General features: G+C 33.1%; 2 protein-coding genes across 2 annotated transcripts; both read right to left on the reverse strand.

Moving 5' to 3' along the window:
* Window positions 1–494: 494 nt before the first annotated feature.
* On the reverse strand, window positions 495–3,971 carry LOC108862930 (beta-glucosidase 23-like). Its single transcript, XM_057010248.1, has 13 exons — window positions 3,763–3,971; window positions 3,185–3,254; window positions 3,039–3,094; window positions 2,810–2,885; window positions 2,617–2,694; window positions 2,394–2,481; window positions 2,033–2,288; window positions 1,808–1,923; window positions 1,487–1,704; window positions 1,349–1,383; window positions 1,158–1,260; window positions 955–1,063; window positions 495–869 (listed from the first exon to the last, which is right to left on the reverse strand). Exons 1-13 carry the CDS (start codon window positions 3,922–3,924, stop codon window positions 662–664), a joined length of 1,575 nt encoding a protein of 524 aa, XP_056866228.1. The 5' UTR covers window positions 3,925–3,971; the 3' UTR covers window positions 495–661.
* A 4,629-nt stretch (window positions 3,972–8,600) lies between these two features.
* LOC108859886 (beta-glucosidase 23-like) lies at window positions 8,601–12,030 on the reverse strand. The gene is made up of 13 exons (XM_018633789.2): window positions 11,847–12,030; window positions 11,283–11,352; window positions 11,137–11,192; window positions 10,922–10,997; window positions 10,729–10,806; window positions 10,508–10,595; window positions 10,147–10,402; window positions 9,918–10,033; window positions 9,593–9,810; window positions 9,455–9,489; window positions 9,264–9,366; window positions 9,060–9,168; window positions 8,601–8,978 (listed from the first exon to the last, which is right to left on the reverse strand). The coding sequence occupies exons 1-13, from the start codon at window positions 12,006–12,008 to the stop codon at window positions 8,771–8,773; spliced, it is 1,575 nt and encodes a 524-aa protein (XP_018489291.1). The 5' UTR covers window positions 12,009–12,030; the 3' UTR covers window positions 8,601–8,770.
* Between the last annotated feature and the right edge of the window lie 10,808 nt (window positions 12,031–22,838).

The raw sequence follows: 22,838 nt of genomic DNA on the forward strand, positions 1-22,838 counted from the left end.
AAACATTCAAAGAATAGATTTCGGTAGTATTTAGCATTTACACCACATGAATTTTGCGTCCTGTATATGCATGGTTATAGTCTTTTAGAATTTAGAGGACGTCGAATCATATTTTCTAATCTATTTACATGCTTGCATATTGGTGCACACGTATTTTCATTAGAAAGAGTTATACATTTTGGTCTACCGTCTATGTCGTTGTGAATCACAACTAGGGATGTCAAAACGGACTTCTCTACCCATTTATGTCCAAGCCCGTTTAATTTTTCTGTCCATATAGAGCTCATTTATTTAATTATATTAAACGGGTTTCGACGGATTTGTCCACATATGTCTGTTTAATAAACGGGTTTCAATAAAAATAGTTGGACAGCCCGTTAAACCCATTTATTTTTTTTTCCATTAGTCTATAGTAATTAGTATTTCCTCATGAGTTAGTTGAAGGTATAAGTTAAAGATGTATCTTTACATATAATGATATAAAGCGACTTCTCTAAAGGGATATATGTTATTATAATTCCAAAGCATTGAGAAATGAAAAAACAAAAACACTTTTATTCTAACCAAGATCTCATGAATCTTGGTCAACTCAATCACAAACTAAAAAGAACAGAAGAGATCGAAACATTGAGACGAAACCAAATCCTCAAGAACATATAGATCAAAGCTCATCTCTCTTGATAGCAGATGGACGGACACCTTGACTTAGGAACTCTTTGTAATACTTTCCCGATTCTTTTACAATACGTGTGAGATTATTTTTGAAATCGATGTAGTAGAGTCCGAATCTGCTCTTGTAACCTTCATTCCATTCAAAGTTGTCCAACAATGACCATATAAAGTATCCTGTAACATTTACTTTGTCGATGCTGCAGTTTTGTCATATAATGTTCTTATTAGATTCTTCGATATAATTGTTACTCTTATCATATAAGCAAACTAAATAGGACTTACCAAATAGCTTCATTCATACTCAAAAGATGCCTCTGAAGATAATATTTTCTGTTGTGATCAGCAGTACCAACTGCAACTGAATCGGTTTCCCCAAGGTCTTCTCCATATCCTAAAAATATTAATCTATTTAATACAAGTTTTTTTAAACCAGATACCGATAAAAAGAGAGCTAACAATGATGAAATGACAGAATGTCTAGTTACCATTTTCCATGATCATAATTTCAGGGTTTGCATATTTATCCTTGATGTACTTCAAAAGACTTCTAAAGCCTTTTGCGAAAACGGGTAGCTTACCGGTGGAAGGCTGAAATACAACAAAGGTGAAAGTATTACATTAAAGACACAAACACAGGATTTATCCAACTTTTAGTTTTAGTTTCCAAAATCCATACCGTGCTACCAATGGTCAATTTGTCTGAATTCTTAGCTGAAAAGAAGATCAATTTTGATCAGTACCAAATACAAACCTATTCGTTTGATTTGTTGCGCCATCGCAATTTGAAGTTAAGGAGAACAAAATAAAAACTTACGTTCCCATGAAATAAGAGAATCTTGCTTCCATCTTGGTTTAGAATGATCTGGATTCTCGACATGGTTTGCAAATGTCGATGTGTAGTAGTTGAGGCCTACGAAATGGGCCGAGTTTTTCAGTTTTGCTTTCTGCGCAGCAGTAAATTGGGGCAGTCTGTGTCCAACAATATCTTTCATGATCTGTGGATAGTCCCCATACATGGTAGTATCCAAATGCCTACAAGAGATAATATAATTCAAGAAACAACAAAATCTCATTAAATGGAAAAAAGTTATATATATATAAGCACCTATTATTTACAATACCATCAACTGCTTACCATCCCAACATAAAGTCAAGTGCACGGCTTATGGACGCACCATCTTGTGAATCCTGAAAGTCATGTGGTTCAAACCAAGCCGGACTATGTGCGATTCCGACCTTTCCTCCTTTACACTGTCGCCATAATTAACATAACAGAAAACAAAACAAAACTGGTTTATATAAGTCAACGATGGTAAAACAAGTTTGAAGTTAATCCCTATAATTTATATACATTAGTTACCTTTTCACATTGTGTGAAAGCTTCAAAGGCTTCTGCGTGAGCGTTAAGGAGGTTATGACTGACGAGATAAACCTCGTATCCCGATCGTCCGCCTAGGCACTTTGCATCGACGTAAGAAGAGCAACGCCCTGGTGCTTTCTTGCCTACGTCATAACCGGCGTGAGCAAAAACCCATGGCTCGTTGAAAGTGATCCAATGTTTCACTTTTCCACCGTATTCTTGGAAAACAAAATCTGCATACTCCCGGAAATCTTTCCTGCATTTTGGAAATTAACGATATTCATGAATTCATCATATGTTCGTGGTTGCAACTTAGTTAGTATATTTAAAAAAAAATGATTTTGTTTTACAAGAAACTTACACAATCCTTTCACTTAGAAAGCCGCCATATTCGTCTTCTAAATCTTGTGGAGTGTCCCAGTGGAAAACAGTCACGAAGGGAACAATACCTATTTACAGTATTAAACCAAAATAATTTCCTTAGAGAACTATAGGGTACTTGAATATTTTTGTTTTATTAATTAAATTCTATGTAATCTTTTATCAAGAAAAAATCAATTAATTTTGATGTATATATATGTTACCATTTCTTAGGAGCTCATCGATGAGGTCGTGGTAGAACTGCACACCTGCTTGACTCACTCCTTTCTCCTTTCTCCCATCTGATTAGGCATTTGTTTTTTTTTCGTTAATACGTTTATTGCAGTCACATTCTATATGCGCATCAAATTTAATTAAGACTCAATTAAATTAGTGATGGGGAGCAAATCTACTCACGAGGAAATATTCTTGTCCACGCGATAGAGAGTCTGAAGGCATCTGTGTTTAGGTTCTTCATTAGCTGAATATCTTCCTACGTACACACATTTTTAAGAGGAGCAAGTTTTCAACATCTCTCAAGTATTAATTATACTAATGATTTACCAACCAATGGAATTGTATTTTACTTGATATACTGTACTTTTTATATAATCTTTACACACACACATATATATATATAACATACCTTATAACGATGGAAGAAATCAACGGCCACATCGCCATTATCGTTTTTGCATCTCTCTGTAATTTAAAATTGAAGATCAAGCTGATCAGCTAATTAAATATAAAAAAATTAGTATATAAGAGATAGGAATATATAGAGGCCCTAACCTGGATATCTTTTACAGAAGATATCCCACAAGGCCGGTCCACGGCAAGTTTCATTCACTGCACCTTCAACCTTATCAATGGCGTAACGAAATGAGTTGATTGGTTTAAGTAATGAGATATAGAGAAGTATGGGTTTATTTTCTGTTTTTTTTCAATTTCATATCATGTAATCAGTAAGATACATTTTCCGATAACTAGTAAAGAATGAAAAAAATGGACTATAGTTTTCGAATATATATATATAATTCAAGTAGAATGCTATTTTAAAAGTATGATATACGAAACACACTTATTTAAATATAGTATTCTGTTTGATATATGATAGTGTTCTATTTTCTGAAATGATAAACATGAATTTCAAAAATGATGGTCTCGTTTTCTGGTTATCCACAAGACTTCTCATGACTTAGAATAGAACAATTTAGATTACATTATATCATATGTCTCACATGGTATAAATAAAATGGGTTTGATTGAACAAATTCAGCATTTTATGATCTACATTTAGGTGTCAAATAACACATGGAAAACTTTTCTTACGAACGTATCAAAAATGTTCATGGAAACTTGTATTGTACCTGATATGCTGCAGTAGCCGTGCCAAATAAGAAACCCTCAGGGAAACTTGCCCGGCTAAGTTTGGTGGACGGAGGGCAAACAGGTCCATCAGCTGTTGCTGGAGAGACGACGATGGTTAGGAGCAAAAGCAGCCCAATGAGAGGAACTTTGTGCAAAGCCATTTTTGATTTAGCTGTTTTTGTTTTACTTCAAGAAAGAAGTTTAGTATGGTTCTTTTACATCTAAGTGGGGTTCTTTATATAGGGGTTTCCATTCATCTATTGATCTCTAAATTTATGTTATTTTAGTATGCCAACCAGGCCCGTTAAGCATATTTTAATTTTGTACTCTATAGATCCAGATCGAGTTTCGATTAAATCTTAATTGATAAGTGTGATCCTATCGTGTTTTTCTTTTAATTTATTGGTTTGTAAACGAGTGATAAAAGTAAAGAAGAATTCATATATCAACACTAGCCAACCTGTATCCAACTGCACCTTTAAACTCATATTCCAAGTGTGATTTGGAGAGAAACATAAGACCATTGATCGGAAACCTAACCAGCAAACTCTGAGACATTCTTAGGCATGCGGTATACCGTAATAAAATACTAGGTTTAGCTTCTAAATTTTTGAACATATATAAATTAGAAGACTTTTAAATTATAAAAAGTTACTAAAATTTACACTACAAATATATGTTTTAGCATACAAAGAAGTAGCCAGTTCCGCCACTGCCGTCCATTCAAGATCCATATACCAGTGATTTTAGTCTCGAATCTGGATACCTTATTTGCTCCTCCTCATTTATTTGTCGCTATTTTTCTTCTTTTCGAGTAAGTTGACTAAAAACCAAAACTTTCACTGCACGATCTCTTTGGTTATTTATTTTATATAGGAGTATTCATCGCACGATCTCTTTTATTATTATTTTTCCATTAGGATGATTCACCGCATGATCTGTGTCCTTGTTTCATTACCTAAAATTTTCAGAAATTGGAACAAATAATATCCCGCGTGTCTAACGTGCAACATCTATATATTAACATGTGAGTGTGACTGAAAATGAAAATTCGTGGTGCAACTCCTAAACAAATAAAGGTTTCACGTAGTAAGGTAATACTATTAATAATGCCCCTTCAAGACCTTTTAATATTTTCAGTCCAATAATAGGCGGTGACTATTTGTTTCCTAATTTTGAAGGCATATGGGCATTTTCTATTTTGTAAGATAACCCAAAACTTGTTCAGTGTTGTATGTTCTAAAAGGTTTAGAACGTGATTGTGTGTAAGCTCGGATCTGGTTAAACACAATACGATTTGTTTATAAAGAATTAACTCTCTTCATTGATGCTTAGAAACTTATTTAAAATTAAACACCTTGAATCTTATATCAATGTCACAACTCGATATTAATATATATAGCAAATAGATAACTCATATTTCATATTTCCTATAGTAATTAGTTAGCTTCTAATAATATGGGGAATGTTAATTTACCTATTTCCTAAACCGACATGTTTTAGGAAATTTAGACTCTAAACTATTGAAGCTTATCCAACATGTTCGTCTTGGTCTTGATCTACAGCGAACGACTAGATTAGTTTCTCGACCATGGACTGAACCTTCAGTTTCCTTTTTTAACTCTCAGTGTGAAACTCTTCTCCTTTGGAAGTATCCGCAACTAGTCATTTATATTATTAAAATAATTTTAGAATATATATATAAAATAATTTTAAAATACTATACAAAATAATTTTAAAATACTATATAAAATAATTAAATGATACTTTTTTAAAAAAGTTACAACTTTCTTAATATTATTGATTTTAAGTTACTACTTACATTAATTGTGAAATAGTGGGAGTACATAATTATTGATGTATACATCAAATTTATTAAAGAATAATACTAAATTAAAAAAAAATTATGGGGGCATGTGTACCCACAGTCCCACTCTCCTAAACCTAGCTTCGTCACTGTTCACCATGCTCTCCAGTTGATTTTTGATCAAAGAACCAAGGACAGTAACGTGTAACAACTATGAAGTATTTTTGTCTATTTTATTTAGGTTACATAATGCAACGTTTCTTGTTCTATGAAAACATTTTACTTTTCATTGATAAAAACATTCATAGAATAGATTTCGTTAGTATTTAGCATTTACAACACATGAACAGAGCATAAACTGTAAGTCTGTAATTTCTGACTTTTTTTTTTGCGTTCAGTATATGCATGATTATAGACTTTTAGACGACGTCGAATCATATTTTCGAATCTATTTATGTATATGCTTACATATTGGTACGTACGTATTTTCTTTTTTTTTGAACAACTTAAGACTTTTATAAAAAAGGCCTCAGGCCCATGACGAAATTACATTGTAGAGACAGGCTTTGGCTAAACAGTCAACAGGCCCATTGTTTTCTCTTGAGACAAATGAAAAACAGCAAAAATCAAAGAACGAAGATAGTGATTCGATATCCGCAAGAACTCCATAGAAATTTTGTGGTTTGATAACCGAATCTAACGCTCTGATGAGCGATAGAGAGTCTGAGCGTAGCCAGATTTTAGAGATGCCAAGGTCAAGAGCATGAGAGAGAGCTTCCCGTACTGCTAAACCTTCGGCCATGATCACCGATGATACGCACTGTTGATATTGGTATCCTTCCGTCGTAGGCAGTAAAGTAGGCGAGTCGAAGATCCAAGCAAGTCCCGCAGCCGCTGTCTCCTTCTTCCAAGCCGCATCAGTGTTGCATGTTACGGTACCAGAAGGGATTCGCGGCGGTCTTCGTTGAATCTGAGTCGTCGGTATCGGTTTCTTCACTGTGGATTGCGCAATCGACCATTCCCTAGCATCGATTAGAGCCTTTGTAGTGGTGATCGATGCAGAAGCGGGGCGGTTCTCGAAGACTAGCCGGTTTCTAGTAGTCCATATATTCCAACATACCCAAGAGAAGAGATCCCCGTGATCCCGCAAGGAGGGAGACATGTCCATTTGATAGCCTCTAGGAGGGCCTCGGTGAAGGAGGGGAGTAGCTCCGGTTTAAATTCTGCAGCGATGGGAATCAGATTCCAGACTTGCTTGGCAAAGGAACAGTGAAGGAAGATATGTTATGTAGTCTCGATCATACCACAGTGAGCACAATTGGAAGTTTGGAGCATTCCTCTCTTCATCAAATTCTCTCCCGTATGCAGACCGCCTTGTATTGCTTTCCAAAGAAATAGGTGAAGCTTGGGGGCTGTAGAAACGTTCCATACTGAACGATACCAATTGAACGAAGGAGGAGCTACAGCCAGTTGTGCTGAGTTCTGTTTTGCAATGGCTGATGCGTATCCTGTCTTTGTAGAATAATGGCCAGTAGAGGAAGCGTACCAAATGTAAGAATCTCTTGCTCCAGTCTTACTAGGCTTTAAGGCAAAGATAGCCTCAGCAAAATCTGGTAGAATGCTAAGAACTCTTTCTCTATTCCACTCGCAGGTACCTCTAATAAGAAGATCAGAGACGTAGAGACTGCTATCTCCTTCCTTTAGAGGTCCGTAGGGGTCGCAAACAGAGGAGGTGAGATCCAAGAGTCTGACCACACTTTGATCTCTGTCCCGTCTCCTATGACTCTTCCGAGCTCTGTCACTAGAAGGTCACGCCCTGCCAGTATACCCGTCCAGCCGTGTGAAGCTCCCTTCTTAATTTTTACTTTAAGTAGGGGAGCTTTGTGGCAGTACTTCCCCAGGAGAATTCGGGCTAGCAGACAGTCAGGATTGGTAAGCATGCGCCAGGGAAGTTTGGCCAGAAGCGAGACGTTAAAAGTTTGTACGTCTTTGAAACCCAGACCTCCCAGCCCTTTGGGTAAGGTAAGCTTCTCCCATGCAACCCAACTCATCTTCTTTTTACCCGTGTTAGAGTCCCACCAGAACCGCAACAGCGCTGACTGAATCATATTGCACAATCCTACAGGTAGCAGGAAGCACGTCATAGCGAAAGAAGGGATGGCCGATAACACCGATTTGAGCATAGTTAATTTCCCAGCAGATGAGAGAAATCTGGTGGACCAGCTGACTGCCTTGAGCTTGATCTTCTCCACAATGAAGGAGAACAAATCCTTCTTCTTTCGTCCAAATAGCTCCGGGAGACCTAGGTATTTACCAACTCCCCCCTCCTTTGTGATAGCTAGGATGTTTTTAACTTCGTTGCGTGTTGCTGCTGTAGTCTTTGCTGCAAAGGAGATGGAAGATTTATCGGTGTTTATCCTTTGGCCCGAAGCTGCTTCGTAGAGTGTTAATATCTCCTTCAGGGTTGTAACACTGCGCCTATCAATTAGGATGAAAAACATGGTGTCATCCGCAAACAGTAAGTGGTTTAGACTTTTTGCGATTTTTACACCTGGTAATCTTCCATCTTTTTGCGCTTTAGAGTATAAACCTGACAAAACTTCACTGCATAGGATGAACAAATACGGGGACAGGGGGTCACTCTGCCTGATTCCCCTTTGAGGTATCCCTCCTCCCAGCACCGAGTCATTTATCAGGAAGGCGTAGGATACAGAGGTCACACACTTCATAATCAAGGTAACAAACTTATCGTTAAAACCCAGCGTAGTGAGAACCTGTTTGATGAAGCTCCATTCTAGCCTATCGTAGGCCTTGCTCATATCCGATTTAACTGCCATTTAGCCTCTCTTCTTTGATTTTGTTGTTTTCAGGTAATGACATTCGAGAGAGTTAGACATTTTGGTCTACGTCGTTGTGAATCACTACTTTGGTATCTTTTCGATTAGTCTATCGTAAAATAGTATTTTTCTTCATGAGTTAGTTGAAGGTATAAGTTAAGGATGTATCTTGACATATAAAGCGACTTCTCCAAAGGGATAATGTTATTATAGCTCCAAAGCATTGAGAAATGGAAAAAAGAAAGAAAAACACTTTATTCTAACCAAGACCTCATGAATCTTGGTCAGTCACAAACTAAAACAGAACTGAAACAGAAGACAACGAAACATTGAGAAGAAACCAAATCCTCTAGAAGATATTGATCAAAGTTCATCCCTCTTGATGGCAGATGGACGAACACCTTGACTTAAGAAGTCTCTGTAGTACTTGCCCGATTCTTTCTCAATACGTGTGAGGTTATTTTTGAAATCAATGTAGTAGAGTCCGAATCTGCTTTTGTAACCTTCATTCCACTCGAAGTTGTCCAACAATGACCATATAAAGTATCCTGTAACATTTACTTTGTCGATGCTGCAGTTTTGTCATATAATGTTCTTATTAGATTCTTCGATATAATTGTTACTCTTAATGAGCAAACTAAATAGGACTTACCAAATAGCTTCATTCATACTCAAAAGATGCCTCTGAAGATAATATTTTCTGTTGTGATCAGCAGTACCAACTGCAACTGAATCGGTTTCCCCAAGGTCTTCTCCATATCCTAAAAATATTAATCTATTTAATACAAGTTTTTTTTTAACCAAATGCCGATAAAGAGAGAGCTAACGATGATGGAATGACAGAATCTCTAGTTACCATTTTCCATGATCATAATTTCAGGGTTTGCATATTTATCCTTGATGTACTTCAAAAGACTTCTAAAGCCTTTTGCGAAAACGGGTAGCTTACCGGTGGAAGGCTGAAATACAACAAAGGTGAAAGTATTACATTAAAGACACAAACACAGGATTTATCCAACTTTTAGTTTTAGTTTCCAAAATCCATACCGTGCTACCAATGGTCAATTTGTCTGAATTCTTAGCTGAAAAGAAGATTAATTTTGATCAGTACCAAATACAAACCTATTCGTTTGATTTGTTGCGCCATCGCAATTTCAAGTTAAGGAGAACAAAATAAAAACTTACGTTCCCATGAAATAAGAGAATCTTGCTTCCATCTTGGTTTAGAATGATCTGGATTCTCGACATGGTTTGCAAATGTCGATGTGTAGTAGTTGAGGCCTACGAAATGGGCCGAATTTTTCAGTTTTGCTTTCTGCGCAGCAGTAAATTGGGGCAGTCTGTGTCCAACAATATCTTTCATGATCTGTGGATAGTCCCCATACATGGTAGTATCCAAATGCCTACAAGAGATAATATAATTCAAGAAACAACAAAATCTCATTAAATGGAAAAAAGTTATATATATATATATAAGCACCTATTATTTACAATACCATCAACTGCTTACCATCCCAACATAAAGTCAAGTGCACGGCTTATGGACGCACCATCTTGTGAATCCTGAAAGTCATGTGGTTCAAACCAAGCCGGACTATGTGCGATTCCAACCTTTCCTCCTTTACACTGTCGCCATAATAAACAGAACAGAAAACAAAACAAAACTGGTTTATATCTTAAAGTCAACGATGGTAAAACAAGTTTGAAGTTAATCCCTATAATTTATATACATTAGTTACCTTTTCACATTGTGTGAAAGCTTCAAAGGCTTCTGCGTGAGCGTTAAGGAGGTTATGACTGACGAGATAAACCTCGTATCCCGATCGTCCGCCTAGGCACTTTGCATCGACGTAAGAAGAGCAACGCCCTGGTGCTTTCTTGCCTACGTCATAACCGGCGTGAGCAAAAACCCATGGCTCGTTGAAAGTGATCCAATGTTTCACTTTTCCACCGTATTCTTGGAAAACAAAATCTGCATACTCCCGGAAATCTTTCCTGCATTTGGCAAATTAACGATATTCATGAATTCATCATATGTTCGTGGTTGCAACTTAGTTAGTATATTTTAAGAAAATGATTTTTTTTTAACAAGAAACTTACACAATCCTTTCACTTAGAAAGCCGCCATATTCGTCTTCTAAATCTTGTGGAGTGTCCCAGTGGAAAACAGTCACGAAGGGAACAATACCTATTTACAGTATTAAATCAAAATAATTTCCTTAGAGAACTATAGGGCACTTGACTATTTTTGTTTTATTAATTAATTTCTATGTAATCTCTTATCAAAAAAATCAATTAATTTTGATGTATATATATGTTACCATTTCTTAGGAGCTCATCGATGAGATCGTGGTAGAACTGCACACCAGCTTGACTCACTCCTTTCTCCTTTCTCCCATCTGATTAGGCATTTGTTTTTGTTTCGTTAATACGTTTATTGCAGTCACATTCTATATGCGCATCAAATTTAATAAAGACTCAATTAAACTAGTGATGTGGAGAAAATCTACTCACGAGGAAATATTCTTGTCCACGCGATAGAGAGTCTGAAGGCATCTGTGTTTAGGTTCTTCATTAGCTGAATATCTTCCTACGTACACACATTTTTAAGAGGAGCAAGTTTTCAACATCTCTCAAGTATTAATTATACTAATGATGTACCAACCAATGGAATTGTATTTACTTATACTGTACTTTTTATATAATCTTTACACACATATATAATATACCTTATAACGATGGAAGAAATCAACGGCCACATCGCCATTATCGTTTTTGCATCTCTCTGTAATTTAAAATTGAAGATCAAGCTGATCAGCTAATTAAATATCAAAATTTTACTATATAAGAGATGGGAATATATAGAGGCCCTAACCTGGATATCTTTTACAGAAGATATCCCACAAGGCAGGTCCACGACAAGTTTCATTCACTGCACCTTCAACCTTATCAATGGCATAACGAATGAGTTGATTGGTTTAAGTAATGATATATATAGAAGTATGGGTTTAATTTCTGTTTTTTGTTCCATTCATATCATGTAATCAGTAAGATGCCATTTTTCCGATAACTAGTAAAGAATGAAAAAATGGACTATAGTTTTCGAATATATATATAATTTAAGTAGAATGCTATTTTAAAAGTATGATATACGAAACACACTTACATATAGTATTATGTTTGATATATGATAGTGTTCTATTTTCTGAAATGATAAACATGAATTTCAATAATGATGGTCTCGTTTTCTGGTTATCCACAAGACTTAGAATAGAACAATTTAGATATTACATTATTTCATATGTCTCACATGGTGTAAATAAAAGGGGTCTGATTGAACAAATTCAGCATTTTATGATCTACATTTAGGTGTCAAATAACACATGGAAAACTTTTCTTACGAACGTGTCAAAAATGTTCATGGAAACTTATAATGTACCTGATATGCTGCAGTAGCAGTGCCAAATAAGAAACCCTCAGGGAAACTTGCCCGGCTAAGTTTGGTGGAAGGAGGGCAAACAGGTCCATCAGCTGTTGCTGGAGAGACGACAATGGTTAGGAGCAAAAGCAGCCCAATGAGAGGAACTTTGTGCAAAGCCATTTTTGATTTAGTTGTTTTTGTTTACTTCAAGAAAGAAGTTTAGGATGGTTCTTTACATCTAAGTGGGGTTCTTTATATAGAGGTTTCCATTCATTTATTGATCTTTAAATTTATGTTATTTTAGTATGCTAACCAGGCCCGTTAAGCATCTTTTAAAGATCCAGATCGAGTTTCGATTAAATCTTAATTGATAAGTCTGATCCTATCGTGTTTTTCTTTAATTTATTGGTTCGTAAACGAGTGATAAAAGTAAAGAAGAATTCATATATCAACACTAACGAACCTGTATCCAACCGCACCTTTAAACTCATATTCCAAGTGTGATTTGGAGAGAAACATAAGACTATTGATCGGAAACCTAACCAGTAGACACTGAGACATTCTTAGGCATGCGGTATACCGTAATAAAATACTAGGTTTAGCTTCTAAATTTTTGAAAATATATATATAAAAATTAGAAGACTTTTAAATTATAAAAAATTACTAAAATTTACTAAAATTTACACTACAAATATATGTTTTAGCATACAAAGAATTATCCAGTTCCGCCACTGCCGTCCATTCAAGATCCATATACCAGTGATTTAGTCTCGAATCTGGATACCTTATTTGCTCCTCCTCATTTAGTTGTCGATATTTTTCTTCTTTTCGAGTAAGTTGACCAAAAACCAAAAGTTTCACTGCACGATCTCTTTGGTTATTTATTTTTATATAGGAGTATTCATCGCACGATCTCTTTTATTTTTATTTTTCCATTAGGATGATTCACCCCGTGTTTAACGTGCAACATCTATATATTAACATGGGACTGAAAATAAAAATTCGTGGTGTAACTCCTAAACAAATAAAGTTTTCATGTAGTAAGGTAATACTATTAATAATGGCCCTTCAAGACCATTTAATATTTTCAGTCCAACAATAGGCGTGGCTATTTGTTTCCTAATTTTGAAGGCATATGGGCATTTTTCATTTTGTAAGATAACCCAAAACTTGTTCAGTGTTGTATGTTCGTCTTGGTTTTGATCTACAGCGAACGACTAGATTAGTTTGTCTTCTGATGGACTGAACCTTGACTAAATTCAGTTTCCTTTTTTAACTCTCGGTGTGAAACTCTTCTCCTTTGGATGTATCGGCAACTAGTCATTAATACTGTTAAAATAATTTTAAAATACCATATAAAATAATTAATACTCTTACAATATTTATCTTCTATCTATACTATTAAAAAAATTACAAATAAAAAACAACCCTAACTTTTATAACTTATTTACAATAGAATGTCACTAAATTAATTAATAGTACCATCTCAAAATATTTTTTGTTTTTTCCTAATTTACGATCTTTTGATATTTTTTGTCTTTTCCTAATTTAATTTAAAACTAACCATAAGTAATAATACAAACTACAGAAAGATTACAGCTTCAATTATGCCTAAAAATCTGCGATTAGGATCCAAAATATAAATGACAACTTTCGACAGTAAATAAATATAAAACTCTGTTTTTAATAGATTAAATATTAATAATAGTAAAAAGTAAATATTTTGAAATATTCTAATACGATCCGACACAAATTTTTCCTCAAATAATATAAATAAAAACAGATTTTAATATTGTCATATAAATTAATTTTGTTTTCAAAAATTCATCAAAATACCAAAATTTACAAATATAATAGTTTTTTCAATATTATGTACAATTTAAAAGTATATACTAATTTAATTTTAAAAATATTATCAATTTTCTTTGGGTTTTTGATGGTTCAACCAGAGTTAGGTCACATGTTAATGATAAAATTTCCGATTTTTTCTGTATTTTATTAGATTTTTAATTAACGAAATTTTTATTAAATTTGAACCGGATTATATACGACTCACCAGGCTTACCGGTGCAACTGTGGTTTTGGGTCGATATGAAAACACTGAATATCTTAACATAAATATGCAGATCAAAACTCAAAAAATTGTGCTTAATACTAACTAACATTTCTACCGAGAAATTAAAATTTGCGTTTTCAAAGCGCGGATCAAAATTTAGTTTCTATTATTAATTGTGAGTATTGGTTAATAAACTTTAATGATTGTCTGGTTAGCCTAGTTTCCTTTGTCTGGTTCATACAATTTTCTTTGTCTAGCCTGAATAATTTCCTTGTCAAATTAAGCTGATGGGTTACTAGCCGCCTCGTTCAAATTTTCAGATCTTCCATCTTCCTCGGTGGCTTGGCTTTGCTGCATGTTATATTACTAGCTGCCTCGTTCAACTTTTCAGATCTTCCACCTTCCTCGAAGTCCGTAATCCTCCTTAAACCCAAAATCACAGCAGGTTATATTAATTTCGTCCCAACGGTTATTCGAACTAGGAACCTCTGACACAATGGTCAGGGTCCTTTCCAGTTAAGCTAATGACTTCGATAATTTTCCACCTTATAACCAAAGGCCTTCCTTTTGAGAAGTGTCTTTCCTGCTTAAAGCAGGTGAAAAGTTGCCATAGTCCTTAACTGTTTTGTTGTTTTGTATATCGGTTTGTATGGACTTGAAGATACAACGGATCAATTAATTTCTGACGATATTTTGAGGTGTAGATTTGCTTTCAACATCACGATTCAATATAATTATGTTCCAACTTTCTGGGTTTGTTGTGAACCTTGTTTCGGCCCACTCACATTTTGCTCTGAATTCGTTGTCATTCTATCCTAAAAATTTCTCTATGTCTATCTTTTATGTTGTATTGCCTCATTGTAATGCTCGTAGAATTAGGATTATTTCTTCTTCAAACTGTAATCTGAATGTTTAAGTTTTAATGAAAGTGGTGTTCCAAATCAATAACTGTTTTAAGAATCAGTTCAAATAATGATCCGAGGGAATATCTCTTTATTATACAAAACACAACTGTAAGAATAAGCAAGAAAAGGCAGTCAAAAGAAGTCGAATATCATTTGTCTATACAAAAGCAAAATCCTAAATTTCCACCATCGGCTCACAGAGAACAAATAATCTTTTTCTAATAATTTGATGTCTCACCCTCCCTCTTTTTACTTTTCGGGCTTTATTGCCTTGTGCTTACGCAGAATACACTCTGTGCGAATGAAGTTGTTGTGATATACTATTTCGTGGGTTCATTAGATTGGTCGACATCACAAAGGGATTTTTAAACTACAATATATACAAAATAGTTGCCCATTTAGAAACTAGTTTCGAGCTAGATCCATAACATTTACCATTGTTTAACATGTTGCCGCATTCAATTTCTTAACTTTTAGTAGTTTGTTAGGAATAGATCACATTTAAAACAAGACGGGCTTTACAATAATTAATATGTAAGATACGTATAGGCCTAATTTACATGTTCTCATCCACCCTTTTATAATTTCGACTATACCTCCCACCTACATATTTACCAACTTTTGTATTAAAAAAGCTTATAGAGATTTAGTTTTGAATAATACTAACCCAAAATCAGAACAGAAGTTGTTAAGCAAAATATATCACATATGCAATCATAGAAACCACACATTTTACATTGGGCAAAAGTTGTTTATCTTTATTCCGCGTATGGAAAACTCAGAAGCTGGCTATGTGGCAAAGGCAACTCTCGCTGTAGCAGACAATTCCTCCGTCTATGGAGTGTAGTTTCTGTAATGCCCCGATCGTCCACGACTAATGAACCATTTACATCCATTTTTTCGGTCCGTGGACCCATCTCGTCGGACTGTCAGTCCGTTAATTTTTCCTAAGGTTCGAAATCATTGTTTACTGACCATATAGTCACCACCAGACCTTTCCTCGTGTTTTGACCCCACTCGCACGGTATCGTGAATCACTTTTCGATAGATCACATATCCTTTCACTACTCCAGCCAAAACACGATTAACTTTGAAGTTCTAAACCAATATGTGACGGAAAAAGTAAATCAACTTTGGTAAAATAGATAACAAAATCAATTATCTCAAGGCGCCTTTCCATATACCACAAACCGGGATGTTACAGTTTTTTTTCTTATTAAGCTAATGAAATCAAAGTAGTTCGACCCAAAAAAAAGAAACCACACATTTTTACATTGTAAATGCTGCATCATCATTTGGTCAGAAAATTGTGCATGCATCAAAAGAAATATGAGTTTTGATCTAAGAAACTCACATAGCAATCAAATATAACTACTCTCTTAAAGAGCTCTATAAAGTTTAAAGTACAAATTCTACAACGTTCCTAGTATCTTATGCGCAAGTTTAGAGCTCTAACAGTTTACTGAAGAACATATGCACGACACAACAAGAAAAATATGTTGTTTTACATTAGAGCATATGTTCTCATAGCATTAAACCTTTCGAATATAAGCATATTCTCTCATTACTATTTGGCCTCAAGAGCCTTATAAATCTGACAATTTCCAAGTAACTTATCAACAACGAAAACAAAATCAGTAAGAACACACCCAAAACCATAAAACTCCTTTTACCATGCATTAAAACGAGACCATACAAGATAAAATGAAGTGAAAGAAGCTATGCATCTATATATGGCGAGTATTGGTGAGGAACGGGTAATCGGCATCCTGAGGTTTAAAGCTTAATTGCATAGCTATGCATATATATCATGTGTGTTTTTTTTTTTGGGCGTATTGGTGAGAAATATGAGTTTTGATCTAAGAAACTCACATAGCTTTTAACCCTCGGGATGCAGATTACCTACTCCTTACTTACAATACGTATATACGGTGACAAGTTAACTGAGAGATACACGAGACGTATATCATATTTGTAAGTATATGTACATACAATGTGTGCATACGTTCCATATGAAAATATTATTAATTTTTCTTTTACTTATTTATTTATTATATATCGGAAGAAATTACAATGAAAATAGAAGCCTAGTAAACAATTTTCAAAGAAAAAATGTTTTTGACAAAAAAAGTTACAGTACTAGTTGAGATCATATATCTTTTACATATTATTTGAGAAATGTTATAACATTTTATATATGACAAATGTTATCATTACAATGTTTCTAAAAGTTCATACAAAATATGTTTGTCTTCTAAACATACATTATATTTTTTATAAAAAATAATTAAGAACATCTCCAAAAAGACACTTTATTTTGATGTTTGTAAAATTTCATATTTGAAGTTTTAACCTAGTCTTCTCCAATAAATTTAACTTCAAAAATAATTATATTTTATGTTCACTACAAGAAAACACGCAAATACTAAGGGACTTTTTCCTCAGTATGTCGTCGGAATAACCGTATTCCGACGACATACCGAGGAAAAATGTCTTCGAAAAAATTCCTCGAAATTTCCTCGAAATTTTCTGACGGAATTTCGAGGAACAGTAATTCCGAGAAAATTGTGAGAACGAGGGTTCATCACAAAAGTCCTCAAAATTTTCCTAGGGACGTGGTCGTCGAAATATTCCGAGGGAACGCTTTCCTCGGGATTTTCAAAAAAGAAAAATAAAAAAAAATATTAATTTTTTTAATGAAATTCGAAAATATAAAATATAAAATAAAAATTGAAATTGAAAATATATTAGATAATATAATTCAAAATTGTACAAATTAAAATATATTAAAAATTAGTTTTAATAAATAAAAATTTTAAAAATCCAAAAATAGTTTTAATCACAAAAATATAAATATATAAAAAATAGTTTAATAATTACTATATATAGTTTTTAGTATACATGATTTATACATATATATATATATATATATATATATATATATATATATATATATATATATTTATAAAAAAATTACAAATCGTTTATAAATATAGAAAAAGGTTTTTAAATATTTTTAAAATTTATAAAAAACGTTTTATTATTACTGTAAACTTTAAAAAACGTTTTAATATATATAAAATAGTTTAATAATTACAAAAATAATTTAAATATATAAAAAAGAGTTTAAATAAATAAAAAATAGTTTAGTAATTACAAAAAACGTTTAAACAAATCATATACACATTTTTTAAAAATCAAAAAACGTTTTAAAAAATCAAAAAACGTTTTAAAACATGAAAAACGTTTTGAATTTTAACCAAAACACAAAATAAATCGAAAAAAAAATAAAACAACAATTTCATAATTACAAAAAGTTTTAATATATATAAAATATTTTAATAATTAAAAAATATTTTTAATATAGAAAAAATAGTTTAATAAGTACAAAAATAGTTTTAATATATAAAAATAGTTTTAAAAATCAAAAAACGTTTTAAAAATTCAAAAAAGTTTTAAAAAATCATATACACATTTTTAAAAATAAAAAAAAACGTTTTAAAAAAATCAAAAAACGTTTTAAAAAATCATATACACATTTTAAAAATCAAAAAACGTTTTAAAAAATCAGAAAACGTTTTAAAACATGAAAAACATTTTGAATTTTACCCAAAACACAAAAGAACTAAAAAATATATATAACAACAATCCAAACAACAATCCAAACTTGAAAATCCTAAGCTATTCATTTAATCCTAGAATTTCCTTCCTAACAACCTAAATTTCGAGATCTAATATCCAAAGAATCGATCTATGAAAAGAGGAAGAGAAGAGAGATGAACTTACATGATAGGAAGAGAGGAGAGGAAGAGAGGAGAGGAAGAGAGGGGATTTGCCGCACAGAGGAAGAGAGGAGAGGAAGGAGGCCGCGCAAGAGAGGAGAGGCAGAGAGAAATGGGGAAGAGAAGAACGTAAAACCTAATTTATGAGACGTCCGACGGACACTTTCCGTCGGAATTTCCTCACAAAATTTAATAAGGTTCCTCGAAATTTCCTCGAAATCTTCTAATCTAATTTTCGCGAAACGTTTGGCGGCTAGGGTTACCGGGTTAATGAAAAATATTCCGAGGAAAGCGGGTTCCTCGAAATTTTCTCACAATATTGTGAAGAAATTTCGAGGAAACAGGGTTTGAAAGCAGGTTCCTCGAAATTTCCTCACAATATTGTGAGGAAATTTCGAGGAAACAGGGTTTGGGGTTTTGAAAACATCGATTTTTTTCCTCTATGTCATTTCTTATACAAATGTAATTCATACTAATGAGGTTTCTTTGTATAGATGATCATAAACAATGAAATAACACAATTACAAAAATAATTGTAAGTATTCCCTTTAACGTTTATTAAAATGTATAAGTGTTTCTCTTATGTTGTGTGGTTTCCGTTCAATCCGCAAAACATTATTTTCGGTTTAAAACCCTAAAGTTTGACTTCATAATCTGCCTAAGACACTTAATGAAGGTTATATACGTGTTATTCAATCCGCAAAACGTTGTTTTCGGTTTAAAACCCTTATTCCTCGAAATTCCCTCGGAATATTGTGAGGAAATTTCGAGGAAACAGGGTTTGAAAGCAGGTTTCTCGAAATTTCCTCACAATATTGTGAGGAAATTTCGAGGAAACAGGGTTTGGGGTTTTGAAAACATCGATTTTTTTCCTCTATGTCATTTCTTATACAAATGTAATTCATACTAATGAGGTTTCTTTGTATAGATGATCATAAACAATGAAATAACACAATTACAAAAATAATTGTAAGTATTGCCTTTAACGTTTATTAAAATGTATAAGTGTTTCTCTTATGTTGTGTGGTTTCCGTTCAATCCGCAAAACATTATTTTCGGTTTAAAACCCTAAAGTTTGACTTCATAATCTGCCTAAGACACTTAATGAAGGTTATATACGTGTTATTCAATCCGTAAAACGTTGTTTTCGGTTTAAAACCCCTTATTCCTCGAAATTCCTTCGGAATATTGTGAGGAAATTTCGAGGAAACAGGGTTTGAAAGCAGGTTCCTCGAAATTTCCTCACAATATTGTGAGGAAATTTCGAGAAAACAGGGTTTGGGGTTTTGAAAACATCGATTTTTTTTCTCTATGTCATTTCTTATACAAATGTAATTCATACTAATGAGGTTTCTTTGTATAGATGATCATAAACAATGAAATAACACAATTACAAAAATAATTGTAAGTATTCCATTTACCGTTTATTAAAATGTATAAGTGTTTCTCTTATGTTGTGTGGTTTCTGTTCAATCCGCAAAACATTATTTTCGGTTTAAAAAACTAAAGTTTGACTTCATAATCTGCATAAGACACTTAATGAAGGTTATATACGTGTTATTCAATCCGCAAAACGTTGTTTTCGGTTTAAAACCCCTTATTGCTCGAAATTCCCTCGGAATATTGTGAGGGAATTTCGAGGAAATACCGAAAATCATTTGTTTCGTCAAAATTTCCTCGAAATATTTCGAAGGTACTTCGACGAACAAGGGGTTTTAAATCAAACCCCTCAACCGTGAAGGGATATTCCGAGGAAATTTCGAGGAAACCCTATTGTCCCTCGGTATTCCCTCGAAAAATACCGAGGAAATGTGTCTTCCTCGCAATTTCCTCGAAATTTTTCGAGGAAATACCGAGGAAACCATATTTCTTGGTTTCCTCGGTATTTCCTCGAGTTTTCGTCAGAAAATTCCGAGGAACTCATTTTCCCTCGGTATGTCCCTCAGAATACTGATGTTTTCTTGTAGTGGTTATGGTCCTTATATTTATGATACTTAATTTAAATTCATAAAAGTTTATAAATAAATGACACATGTATAAAAATATTATAGAAATATTAATTACAAAATGATACAATAAATATATAGTTTATAGAAATACTTAATTAAATATTAAATTACAATTAAATTACTACATTATTCTATAAATTAGTATATTTGTTAATTTTCCTTTCTTATATTGTTGTTATCTGAATCTAGTTTTGAATAAAAAGAATCTATTTTAAATTTTTATTTAATTTTATTTGTAGAATTAGAACTATAAAAACAAATTTGAAATATTATGAGTTATAAAGTTTTGAAAGATTAAAAAGATTAAAGGAAAAAATATTTAATAATTAGAAATATAATATGTAAATGTAAAGAGAAAAATGTAATAAAAATGATGAAACTTCAAATTTGAAGTTTTGAGTAGTTACACTCTATATTTGAAGTTTTTTTTAGAACAAAAAACTTCATATTTGAAATTATATAGTGTCTTTTAAAGATGTCTTAATAACGTACAATTAATATTTTTCCAATTTTTCCTTAGATAAACTAAAGTTACGTCTAATCCAATGAATGTTAAAATTTTACTGGTGTATGAAGATTTAAGACACTTCCAGATAAAGCACATAAATTGATCTTGCACTGTATATATTTGTAAATATCAAAAGGAAAATAAATTCTTGAAATATCAAACTCACGAATCCGTCTGGCCATTCTTTTTGATCAACTTCTGTCTGGCTATTACAAATGGATTCTCGGCACAATTTCTATTGAAGCTAAGCACAGACATGTGCATTCGGGTTTCCGGGTCGGATTTGTGTCGGATTCTTTCGGGTTCAGATCTTTCCGGTCTCAGAGTTTACGATCTAATAGAATAATTTGAAATTCTCGATTCGGGTCGGTTAGGGTCCTATCGGGTTCAGTCGGTTCGAAGTTTAGATTGTTAAACCCAATAGGGTAATTAGAATTTTTCGGTTCGAATCCAGTTCGGTTCGAATTTAGTTCGGTTCGGGTTTGGCCCAAAAATACCCAAAAATACAAAAAGATATGTGAAATTATTTAAATATCCAAAATTTTATCCAAAATTTATATTTTTTATTGTATTAAAATGAGTATATATATTAAAGTATACGCGATACAACAACAATCCATTGTCTCAGTGGTCCACCTCCTTGCTCTTTGGACAAATAACACTTCGATGCATTTTATTTTATTTTATTTATTAATTTTGTTATGATAAAAGTCTCACCTCGGTTAGACAACAAAAAAAAGATGGATAGAGAGTTTGGACTTTTAGAAATGACTTAAAGCATCTATGTTGCTAATAATTTGGGGTACTCATTGGGTTTCGGATTTGGGTTGGGTAGGGTCCAAGACCCACGGATCCTCCATAACAAGATCCAAAGTAAAAATATTGAACCGGATTTTTTTCAAGTTAGTTTCAAATCAAATCTTTGGATCTGGATAAAATGTCCAGACCTAGCTAAGCATGTATATCTAATTATCTATTATCACTACATTATCACTGTGTATTTATTTTGTTTGGCCTTGCTTCGTTTAAATTCAACAACTTTTGTAAATGACACGTCCAAACAAATATAAACGGTGGAAGCATTTATCTTGATATTTAAGGTTTAAAGGTTTCTACATCTAAGTTTGGGGTTCGAATCCCAGATTATATAATTTCTTACAGATTATAGGAGATCCATGTTTCAAATCCTGAAGAAAGCGATTTATTAAACAATTATGCAGATAACGAAAAAAAAATTTACAAGGGATCTTCGACATGGTGGAAGTAAATCTAGTTAGAACTCGATCTTTATAAGACGATTCAGATGATGTAATTAGGCATAGATTCTCGTAATACAAATAATATTGTCGGTTATCGAATCGTCTATGTAATTTTTTCATTATTGTAATATCAGTGTTAAAAAGGTTATATAAATGGGGTATAAATAGATTTAGTGTTTTGCTAATGAAATACTTTAATTTAATTCAAAACATCTCTATAAAAACAACATTTTATAAAAAAAAACATTTCTATAAAACACATCTCCATACGCGAATCCGAACCTAGTGTGTATATAAACAAAGGTCTATATGCATAATGCATTCCTAGCTTGCTCAAGATGAGGTTTCTTTAATTTTTTCCCTTTTCAATTCCGAAGCGTATTTGAATCGTATACATTGTATATAAACGTTACGATAATTGAAAATAAAACAAAATTTTGAAAAAAAAATCCTTTGAACCGCTAAGATTCCAAAATGTTGATGATAATTAT

Source organism: Raphanus sativus, chromosome 5 (genome assembly GCF_000801105.2).
Source record: "Raphanus sativus cultivar WK10039 chromosome 5, ASM80110v3, whole genome shotgun sequence".
NCBI classification, from domain to species: Eukaryota; Viridiplantae; Streptophyta; class Magnoliopsida; order Brassicales; family Brassicaceae; genus Raphanus; species Raphanus sativus.

Excerpts from the sequence above, each read along its gene's own strand:
- LOC108859886 (XM_018633789.2), bottom strand. The coding sequence starts at position 12,008 with ATGGCTTTGCACAAAGTTCCTCTCATTGGGCTGCTTTTGCTCCTAACC. Across the intron at positions 10,034-10,146 it reads CTTTCACACAATGTGAAAAG|TGTAAAGGAGGAAAGGTTGG; the intron begins GTAACTAATGTA and ends TTATGGCGACAG. Across the intron at positions 9,811-9,917 it reads CTTGACTTTATGTTGGGATG|GCATTTGGATACTACCATGT; the intron begins GTAAGCAGTTGA and ends TATCTCTTGTAG.
- LOC108862930 (XM_057010248.1), bottom strand. The coding sequence starts at position 3,924 with ATGGCTTTGCACAAAGTTCCTCTCATTGGGCTGCTTTTGCTCCTAACC. Across the intron at positions 3,255-3,762 it reads CGGCTACTGCAGCATATCAG|GTTGAAGGTGCAGTGAATGA; the intron begins GTACAATACAAG and ends GCCATTGATAAG. Across the intron at positions 1,705-1,807 it reads CTTGACTTTATGTTGGGATG|GCATTTGGATACTACCATGT; the intron begins GTAAGCAGTTGA and ends TATCTCTTGTAG.